General features: G+C 34.0%; 1 protein-coding gene across 3 annotated transcripts in view; it reads right to left on the reverse strand.

Annotated features, from left to right (window-relative positions):
- Positions 1-11,344, reverse strand: part of LOC108136205 (protein kinase shaggy) — a 54,096-nt gene extending 42,752 nt beyond the window's left edge. The window contains exons 1-2 of one of the 3 annotated variants that reach the window (XM_017257209.2): positions 11,265-11,344; positions 831-1,427 (exon numbers count right to left, since the gene is read on the reverse strand). In XM_017257209.2, the coding sequence (XP_017112698.1) occupies positions 831-915 (85 nt within the window). In that variant the 5' untranslated portion in view covers positions 916-1,427; positions 11,265-11,344. Of the gene's footprint in view, positions 1-830; positions 1,428-11,079 lie in introns of all 3 variants that reach the window. The other 2 variants (XM_017257211.2, XM_041709569.1) reach the window with 2 other exon arrangements.
- Positions 11,345-11,435: the final 91 nt, after the last annotated feature.

The following is an 11,435-nucleotide window of genomic DNA, read 5'->3' on the forward strand; positions in this document are numbered from 1 at the left end:
AACCAATTAAGGTAGGTTGAAGATCTTTCCTTTCCCTGACCTTGGTAGGTGAACTCAAGTTCCCCAATTAAAATGTTGTGACCTTATTCTATGAAAGTTTTTAATCTTTTTGAACTGGTCTTTCGTTCGCGGGTTTTATTGAGTTCGTGAGTAGCGCTCTTTCAGGCTGATTTCGAATTTGTATTTCACCTTGATTTTAGTAGATATGTATATTAATTCTTAACCAATTTTTTTAAGGTTAAATGAATGGGAAGATGCACTAACTGAATAACTGATTTTTTAAGGAACTTTAAAAGCGGAAAACACAAGTTTATTAATATGACAATCCAATAAAATTGTCAAAAGATGTATTGATCGGGCAGCACTCAACTGGTTTAAACATTTTAATGTCAGAAAATTCGATTATAAATTGCCTAATTGACCAAATTATATTTCTTACAACATACACCTGCGGTCAAAATAATTGTAGTAAAGTGCCTACAAAAATACCTTTCAGACAAAAGCCAAATTTTCATGTAATTTATCATAATGATAACTTACCAATAAACCATAAAAAACTTTTGCTATTGAAAAATTAAAATTAAAAAACTTTTTTTTTATCTTTTTAACAATATCTTAAAATAAAAATATTTGATTTTTATTATTGGCCAATTTAGTTTAGTTTCACAAGAGTATTCAAAAAAATTTCAAAACTATAAAACTACTATTGTTTTGAACGCAACTGTAGGTACTTTTAGACGTAGTTTAAAGAGGATTCTTTTAGAGGTTTCCTGACGACTTTTTAGTGAGTTATATTTGTAAATATTATGGTTTTATTATGGGCCACTTACTACATGTTTTGACGCCGCCCAGCACCAAACTCGGCGACTGTTTGTTGCCCTCGGCGAAGGAGGAAGTTCTTGGACGACCGCTCATCGTGTCGCTGCTGGCTGTGTTGCCTGCTGCTGCTCTGCTTCAGTTCCTCGTTCCTCGAATTTGTCTACTTTGGCTTAACCCTTTGCTTTTATTTGCCGCTTCTGTTGTTGTTTTGGTCCGTGATTGGTTGTGAATTAATTATGCCAGTCAATTATTTGTTTGCTTTGATTATTGTTTCTTGGGGGGAAGATGTTGCTTGTGTTGTTGTTGCAATACCAATTTCAGTTTATTTAACACGGCAAAACAACGAGAGTATGTCACAAAAAAACAACGTTTTACAGCATTTGTTGTTGTTTTTGTTGAACTTTATGCTTCTTCTTCGGCTGCTGCTGTTTTTTACCGCACTGCAAGGCCATTGGCATGCAAGCCTCGTTTTTTCAGAATTTTTCCAAGTAACCTTTTTTTATATTTCCTTATTTTACGTATTTTGATGGTTATGGTTTGTATCTTTCCGGTTCTGTTTTAACACACACAAACTCGTCAATGGCTCAACAATTGTAACTGTTCAATGGCTGTAATTATTAAAAAAATCAAAATGTATTAAAAAAAATATTAGAGAAAACTGCAAATTAAAACGTTGTTTATTAAATACACTTGCGCTTAAAATAGTTGTATACTTTTTTTTGTAATTTTCTCAAATATAAATTTTGAATTTAATTTTAAGTTAATTAAAACTTTCAACGCAATGGTATTTATTAAAGAAAATAAAATTTGTAGTATATTTTAATTTTTTAATTTGGTGTTTGTGCTTTCACTTTTTTTATGTTGCTGTTAGCGAGTGTTGCTTTTGTTTTTCTACTGACTCATTTCACACACATACACATGCATTTTCTTATTTTTCAAAGTGGCGTTTTTTTTTTGTTGTTAATTTTGTTCCCTTTAGTTGCACAACAGCTTTAGTTTTTTTTGTTATTTGTTATTTTATTTTTTTATACACAAATAAGTTAGTCCAATAGGAAGTCCTCTCATTTTCTTATTGGCAGCTCTTTGAAAATGTGAGAAGGCGAGCGCCTGCGATCTAAAAAAAAAGAAGAAAGAAAAGAAATTGGCAGTTAGTTGTGTGTAAATTGCAAATAAATTGAAGGGGAGAAAGTGGTAAAAAAGCACCCTCCTCTTTTTCACTCGGTGTCAACAAAATAAATTGCCTCGTAATTCAGAAGCAGATATTAATCAAAGCTGCCAGTGGGAGCAGAAGACCATGGGTCAGCTGAAAAAATCACTAAAAAAAAACTTCAGAAAAACTAAGGTCAAAAAAAAAAAAAGTCAGAAGGTAATTGCGGTTGCATTAGTCAGAGGGGCGAAGGTTAGGGCGTGGCTGAGAGCTGATTGACCTATTTGAAATAGACCCCCCCCCAAAAGGCACACCCCGAAAAGGGGGCCTACCCCCAAAACTCTATCCCATCCTCGAACTTTCTCCCCAGGGCCACCACGCCCATTTGTATGCAATAATTATGTGGCAATCATAAAAAGCAAATAAAGCTCACTGTTTCATTTTAAAATGAAACTTAGTTAAGTGGGTGTTATCTGTTTACATTTATAAGTTTAAACGATTTTGCATTCAATTTGGATTATTGATTCATATGAAATGAGTTAAATACTCCTAAAATCCAACTGACAAAATAAATGTTAACAAGTTTTTATTTTTATTTCTTTGATCGGAAATATGGCTTAATAATTTAATTTGTTTCGGTGTTTTCATGACTTAATTATACGATGGTTTCATTTATAAAACCTGAACTTTAGTTCTGAGCAAGGCAGCGGCCATTCAATTAGGACACAGACCGCCCTCCCTCTTTCCAAAGTCCTTTGATAAAGTGTCCTGCAGTAAAAGAAAAAAAAATAAGAGAGAGCCATGCAATGGCCTTTGCCAGCGACCCCCTGACAATGACACCATTTAATTTGAAATAGATCAACAACAAAGGCGCGACAGCGGGGCGGCAAAAAAAGGGGCGGGACAAGAAAAACCGGGGAGCCACCAATTTATGACTTTCCACCACGCAAGTGGCCAAACTGCATGCAATAAATATAAGACCAATAAAAGGACAAGTATAACTTTAGAACAAAACAAGAAGTTGAGTGCCTCCGACTATCAGATACCCATCACCCAATTAAACCAATTTAAAAAATTTTAATTTCCTAACTTCCAAATTAATTGTTTGATTTGGAAAAACAATGTTTTGGCAAGATACCTTTTTACCTTTTTTTTAACATACAAACATTCAGGGCTTTCCAGTCTGTAAAAAGGTATTGATAAATTCTAAATTTTATTTACCTAAGCTCATTTTTATTGTACTCCCTAATTCGCTTGCGATCGATATGTATTTTTTGGGGCCAAAAAGGTTATCATTAAAAATGCAAGTACCCTCTTGTAAAAGGGCATAAATATGGTAAAAGTGTAAAAAGAAAGAGACAAGTTGCAGGGGCTGGGGTTTGGCGGCAAAGAAAGGAAGGTGGGTGGGGAAAAGGGTCAAAGGGCAGCCCAGAATGACTTGCAAGAAAGTGGGAAAGAGACGCAGACACAGAGAGAAAGAGAGAGAGAGAGAGCGAGAGAGAGAGGGAGAGTATTAGTGGCGACACACCGACGATGACTATGACGATGACAACGAGGACGTTTCGTTGGTTTCGTGGCTGTCGTCATGCGACTGCCGCCATTTGACCCACAAAACCAAATGCCGCAGCGCCGAAAAGGTTCTTCAATTTCCCACCCAACACCTCCCCCTTCCCTATGGTACATTCTACATTTACTGTGCTGTACAAAATTTTAAGCTCATTTCCATTCATTTAATTAGCTCATTCAAAATTTGACCAAAAAACAGGGAAAATGTGCAGATAAAATGCGGGGAAAACAAAACTAAGCCCACAAGATACGGAATGGGGCGAAGGTCACTTAACCCATTCAAATTGCGTGTTTGGACAAAGTACATGCAACTCAATTCGGGTAATTAATGTTTGAAAGGATGTTTTGGGTGTTCAATAAATTGTTGACTTTAAATGGATTTGTTCTTGATTAATCTTAGATTTGCGATTGCTTAGAATTAAATTTAAAAATATTAATAAACATAAACATCTCCGTTATTTTTTTTTTTATTGAAAAAAGTATTCTTTTATAGAGGGTAACATCTATTTTTAATTAATAAATCTTTGAACAAAAATTTAAAATAATTTTTATACTAACAATATTGATGATAACATTATTTAAAATAGAAAAAAAATAAATTTATGAATTAGATATAACCGAATTTAGGATATTTTGTGTGTCAAAATAAGCCAGTAATAATCTAATAAATTTATATGACTATGATCTGGAATACACTTTTTTTAATATTATCAATCAAATCGAATCATATTCAACAAGAAATGTTTTAATATAAAAAGTTTGCTTCGCAACTAATCGAAAAAATCAGATCATTGAAATATCAAAGGAATATATATCGTCATCACATATTTTTTAATGATGCTTGGCGGGGCTTTATAAATGTATCGATCGGAGGGGTCAGAGGGCAACAGAGGGCCCATTGTGAGCATTGCGGCTGCCTGGCAACCCCAAAAAGATGACTAAATACACAACAGAATCAAGGAAAATATAAGGAAAATAGGAAAATCAATGCACACCCGAGGGGTGCCATGTTTCTGTGTATGTGTAAGTGTGTGTGTGTGTGTGTGTTTGTAGCCGCACTCCAGAAAGTATGCTATAGCATTTTAGCAGCAAACATTTCCCCCACTCTGACACCACCCACCGCCTCCAAAGCGAATCCATCAAGGTTAAAAGCGTCAAGGCAAACATTTTGGCAGCACCAAAAGGCAGGCGGAAAAGGTTGAGGGGATGTATGTATTAGCACAGTGAGCGGGTGACGAGAGCCCCTTCTCTAAAACCCATCCCCACAAATTGTTTTTAATTATATAGACAGCGAAAAAATATGAACTGAAGTAAGTTGGTCGTCTATTAATAAACCTTACGAAAAGTTTAAAAAACTGCTTATTATATAAATATTAAAGTTACTATGTTCAAAAATAGTACTTTAATTTATAAAAACACAAATTAGTTTTTATTTTTTATATTCTACATATATCAACTTTGTTCTTTCGGTTTTTTAATATTTTATTTTGTTCAAGCTTAAGTAGTTTTTACAATGTTAGAAAATTTTTCTCCGTGATTTTACCTTGTCAATGCATTTGATTGTTTTTGGTTCAGTTGTTTTCCAGAGCCATTAAACTATTGGCAGTTCAATTACCTTGAGTTCGCTTAATTGAATTTAAAATTTGGCCATATATGTAAGTATAAAATATCGTAACGTACCCTTTCGGTAACGATTTCTTCTTTATATAAACTCCCCATTTTTTTCGCTTTCCACTTTTTCGAGGACCTACTGCACACTGGTCTCCAATCCAAATTCAGTGTTATAATTAAGATAAAAACTTAAAACTTGGATCTTTTTATAGTTATTAGTGGTATGAGCCCTGAGAAAAAAAGCATATTTTTAACATTTTGTTTTCTTTTTAAATTCTAAGATATAAAATTTCTTGGCAATTTACATACAGCCAAAGTCAGAAATCGTTATAAACTTTACCCAAAGTGTTAAATATGAGAGAGTTGTGTGCGAATGGGTCCAAGGAAAAAACAACAAAAAAATAAATTTATGCCAGTAAATTTGGATTTTGAACCCAGTGTGCTCCAAAAGTGTCGCCAGTGGAGATTGTTTTTTTGCAAAAGGGGGCGGTGTCCTAACGCCTTCGCACAAAAGTTGCAAACGCGTCATAATTTTTCCCGCTTTCGACCGCATTTCGACCAGTCTTTTTCTTTTTAATTGGTTGTTGCTGTTTGCCGGCTATTTTCGCGTGCTTTTCACATGTATTTTTAGTTGATTTTATTTATTGATACACGCGCCCCACACAACCAAAGAAATTTTCGAGCAAAACGTATAAATTGGCATTTGCATGTTGATTCTTATTATTTTCATTACTTTTCCTTCTCCCATTTCTCGGCCACCCAAAAACAAGTAATGTTATTGTCTATCGACTGTAGAAACTCTGGCTTATAGTTGGCTAACTTAACTTTCAGCTTACACTAAGCGGGTTGAACTTATTTTGTAAACATTTGAACAATTATTCTGGCCCCCAGAAATGTAGCCTGTAAAATGTTTAAAAACTTTGAAAACGAATTTATTTAATAATATTTGAATTAATAAAAATGACATTTTGAAAACCTTGCGAAAAATAGGTACTGCTAGATGTTCAAAATTGCGAGTTCTTTTATGAGGGTTTTTTTTTTTTACTAGTTCCATATATCTCTCATTTCTTACAACTTTGTACATTATTTTCATAGATTATAAGTGTATTCCTATAGACTATCTACTAATCTACCCTTTCCCTTTTTGCAACACCTGTCAGTCCAATAATGTCTTACTCATTTCTATATATTCCTTCTCTATAACAAAGAATCAATGGAAGAACCCAGTAAGCAATATCAAATAATGATATACACATACGCCTGTATAAAATTGAACAACAAAGAACACAACCATAATCTTATCGATTGTATGCCCCTAGTATGTATGTATATGTATGGGAGTTTTAAATCTTTTTTTTGTATTTCGCACTTCATGCTTTTGTTTCGAAAAAATTTAAAACAATACCAAGAACCATAAGCCATTTTCATTTCGATTGTATCAGTAGATAACAAAAAGTGTTCATAGATTACTCTGAAGGGGATTTTTTATTCGGTTTTAGTCGCTCTGAGATCAGTGATCGCGATGCGTGACAAACCTTAGTTTCAGGCCACAACGATTTTTATACAATCCATGCGGCTTTTATAGCCCCCCTTCACTACATTTTTTAAAACATTTTGGCTTGCTGCTTTTAACATCACATTAATATAGAAAACTAAACCAAAAAGAGTTTTTAAATAGCTATTAACATTTTACGACATTAAAAATGAACCCTTTGTTGTACCAAATCTGTATTTTTACAAACGTTTTGGTTTCTTAGATTTTTAATAAACGTTTCAAGGTTTTTCAGCTCTTTTAAGGAAAATCATAGCAATATTTGCAAACCCATAATTAAACAATATATTATAGACTTAATTTTAAAACTTACTGTACTTGGTTTTGTATTTTTTAAAGCCTTAGTGAAAAACACGTGACACACACACAAAAACACCAAAAAAAAGTTTTCGAAGAAGTTTTCTCTTGGGTAAAAACAATATTACTCTAAAGAGGTTACAATTGCCGGCTTAAAAAATGCAAATTTTGAATTTCCCCAGTCGTCACACCCACATAATCGCAGCACCTACACACACTCACGCTTGAGAGAGCAAACGCACGTGACACACACACACAATTACGTAATTTTAATCAGCTGATTTTGGCCAACATATACGAGTTTATGGAACAAAAATTAAAATTTGAAAATAAAGTAAGTCAAACCGCTCGGGCAAAAAACCGAGCATAAAAAACGTGGAAAACGGCGTCGCGGAAAATTCGCATTGATTTTGAGCCCGCTGCTGGCAGAATTAGACTGACGAACCAAACGGGAAAAGCAAAGGAAAACTGAGAGACAGTCCGGGGAAAGTGCCAAAGAGAAAAATAGTGGCTAAAAGAGAGCGAGAGAAAGAGGTAACAGGAGCGCAGAAAGGAGCCGCAAGGATGTCGAATTCGACAGCGCAGCGACTGCGACGCAACGCAACTAGTGCTGCTGCTACCGTTTTACAACACTGTCCAACCCAAAATGTCAACTGCAATCGATTACTGATTGCAATATTATATCAACCCTGCATTCTTCCCGCCAAAAAAGCTCTCTCTTTGCAAAACAATACTTATTTTTCAATATTTGAAAATCGTAAGATACAAAAAAATAATTAAACAAAAAATAATTTCCACCAGCAAAATGTAATTACTTGTTTAAAATGCACAAATTACGAGACAAAATACTCCATCTCCAATAAATGAAAAAGATTTTACAGAAATCAAATCTTAGTTATCGCTGGAATTACTTTTTGCAATCGATAGTTTGTCATAAGACAAAAGGTAAAATAGTCAAAAGATATTTCAAGTTTGTAAAAATCTAATATTTGTATGGCTTAAGGAATTTAAAGTGTAGCAGCAAATCTAAGAACAGTTACAATGATGAATGGAATAATCGATAAGCCGTTGGCGGCGTGCAAATTGTGTACAATGTATCGGAATGTCACGCGCAGGCGAAGGACATCACACACACACTTGCCAACGAATATTCACATGTATCGTGAAAGTGTTGCCAACGAAACACAAAAACCGAAGCAAATGTGTGTGAGTGGCAGAAAACAGCTGTGCAAGAGAACTCCGACTTTAATCAAACTGCTTCGTTTACCGTTTTTTTGAAATTCTTTTTTGGTGGTTTTCTCTAACTTTTTTCCGTGGCGTTGCCAGGCGAGACATGCACACGTGCACAGGAAGTGGACAACTCTGGGATTAATTTGTTTGTGTGTGTTTGTATATGTGTGTGCGTGTTCCTGCAAAGTTCGTGGGCGTTGGTGTGCATATGTATGGATGGGGATGTTGATGTCGTGCAGCCGCATAGCATGCAATAGTGCCCATTCTCTCTCTCTTCTCATAGGCCCATACCACTTCCACTCATACCCTTGCAGTCAGCAGGCTTACAGTTATTGCGAAGTCATTTGCTAAAGAAAACCTCATTTTCTAAAAGAAACCTCGAAAATGCATCGCACGATCTTCATTAAAATGTAAAAATTTGTGAGCAAAAAAAATGTTTTTGGAGAAATGTTTTAAAACTGTAATGGCAAACAAAGATTAGAAGTAATTTTCATTTTTTTTATTAGAACAAAATAATCCAATCGATCTGCATACAATATATTGAAAATTGAAAACAAATGGCGTAGGCCAATTTAAGTTTGTAATACAATTTGCATGTAAATTATTAGTCAAGAAATTAAAATTAAAAAATATAATAAATTGTTTTTAGTTTTTTTGGTTGTTCCTGTCTTTAAATTGCTAAAGTGAGCGCTCGTTTATGTACTGAATAAATACATTTCTAATTCTTTTTATCCATAACTCCCTTGTAAGCTATGAGAAGTAAATATGACACAAAATCTTTAAGCCTTAACTCTCCTCACGCATGTGTGTGTACCTTAGTGTTTATTTATTGTCGTTATTTTCAATGTCACTTTCAGTGCAAACGTTGCACTTTGCAGTCAAAATAATGATATTCAACCCGATACAAACAACAATAAAGCAAAAAAAAATAACAATAAGACGCAACGCGACACACAAAGAGTTTTCGCACCAATTTCGTTTTATTTAATTTAAATTCCTTTGACCGGCAGGCTGTTAATTTTATGGAACGTCGCCATAGACGCCGACGCTGTCAGACATAGTGGGTCAAAAATAAATACAGTGGAGACAGAATAAAGGGAATTAAGTAGAAAAAATAGGTTTATAAGCCCTTTAAATAAATGTTAATTTTTTTTCCTCAGTTAGTTCTTTTTGAAAAAAATTTTTTTCATATGATTTTTAAACAAACATTGGCACTCTTTGAAAAAACTGGATGTCTTAATAATTTGAGGTAGAAAATTCGATTTGTTGTTGAATTTAAGTAACACAAATTTGGTTTGGATAATTTTTTGAAAAAATGACATTGGAAAAAATGATTGGTATGGAACATTCCCTGTACAATCAATTATCGTGTCAAATGAGTAATGTCCCACCCCACAAGTCGCGAAAAAATCACTTGACGCACTTCTCTGACTGAATTTCTCTTTTCTTTATATTCTTCTTCTTTTTTTGTATTATTTGCCTTAATATCTTAAAAATATCTTTTATGTGAAAATCACTTGACGCACTTCTCTGACTGAATTTCTCTTTTCTTTATATTCTTCTTCTTTTTTGTATTATTTGCCTTAATATCTTAAAAATATCTTTTATGTGAAAATTGTGTTGGTAACCTAAAAAGCGTAATTTTTTAATGAATTAATCTGGCAAAGCAATTAAAATAATTCATATTGAGAATCAACATTTTATTCTAAAGCCCCAGAACTCATTAGGTTATTAAATAATGCATCAAAATTTACTCAAATAATATTACATATCGTGATAAAATCGTCTGGAATAAAAAAGAATTAAAATATAAACAAAAAAAAACCTGATTGTAATACAAAAACGTTTTTCTTAAGTTTTTGAAAATTTCAAGAGTTTCTCAAGAGTTTAAAGTTTAATATAATGAACAAATTATATAAGTTTTTTTAATATTTATACTTAATAAATATAAATGTTTATTTTTTTTGTTTTAGCAAAGTATGTTTTTTTTTAATCATTGTAGTTTGATGCAGTGAAATTTAACTGTTTCGAACCTGCATTGGATCCTATTAATTCCTTAGAATTGTAGATTCTTAGTAATTTATTCACTTGCCTTTTCGATCCACTGTGCGCTGGCTGCGCAGTCGACGTCGACGCAAGCGTAGAGGAGCAGTTTAGCTGCAGTTTCGTTAGTTTTCGTTTTTCGCGAGTCTGTTTGTTTGCTTATTGCAACAATTTCTTTATTTATTTTGTTGTTACTTTAGTATTATTTGTTGTTTTATTTCGCTGGATTGCAACACTCGAAAAAAATTTATTAGATTATTGAAGCACGCACACCCACACACACACGCAGAGAGAGACACGCGACACACACACACACGGACACGACACACGTACACTTGTTCACCACAGCGGAGGTTCTGGGCAGCGACGTCGACAGAAGCAGCGGGTGTGCTTGTGTAACGCAATTTCCTCGGCTTGCAATGTGTGTGTGTGTGCAATGTACTACAAAAAATAAATCGCAATTTTCCAGTTTTAATTTCTCAAGAATTTTCACCATTTCTTTGGCAAATCAAACGCACACACAATAAAAAAAAGCAACACGCATGGGGTGAAAAAAGACGAACGCACACTCGCATACATATACATACACAAACACAGGCACACGTTGAGAGAGCGGCGTATTTCGAAAAAATGTTTAATGTTAGATTCGTTTTCATGTGTTTTTTTGCTTTAATATATACGCTTCTCTTTTTTTCATTTCGTTTTCGTTTTATCATGCGTTTTAATTCGTTTTTTCGATTGCTTTCTTTTACTCAACACACACACAAACACGCTTTTTCGTCTTTTGCTACACCTTGCTTCCGTATATATGTACCTTTCACACTCGCTTCGCACAAAAAAAGTGGGGGACGAAAATGTGGGAAAACTCCCGTATGTTGCGGCACTTTTTTTGCTTTCAGTGTGTTTCCGTTTGTACGAGAACTTTTTGGCACTTATTTGTCGCAGCGTTTACTAATTAATTACTTTATTTAACTTTTCTTTTCGAGTTTTTTTACTTACAACAAGATCTGTATATATCTGTTATCGTTATCGATAACACAATAGTGTGGCCGACTGTCAAGCGTATTGTGTGACCGTTTGATCCTAAAAAAAAACCCAGAAAATAAGTATTATCGAAAAGTCTATGCCTTTTCGATAACTCTGTGACGGAGTGCTAGTTATCGGTTTGCC

The sequence above is a fragment of the Drosophila elegans genome, unplaced genomic scaffold (genome assembly GCF_018152505.1).
Source record: "Drosophila elegans isolate 14027-0461.03 unplaced genomic scaffold, ASM1815250v1 contig_149, whole genome shotgun sequence".
Lineage (NCBI taxonomy): Eukaryota > Metazoa > Arthropoda > Insecta > Diptera > Drosophilidae > Drosophila > Drosophila elegans.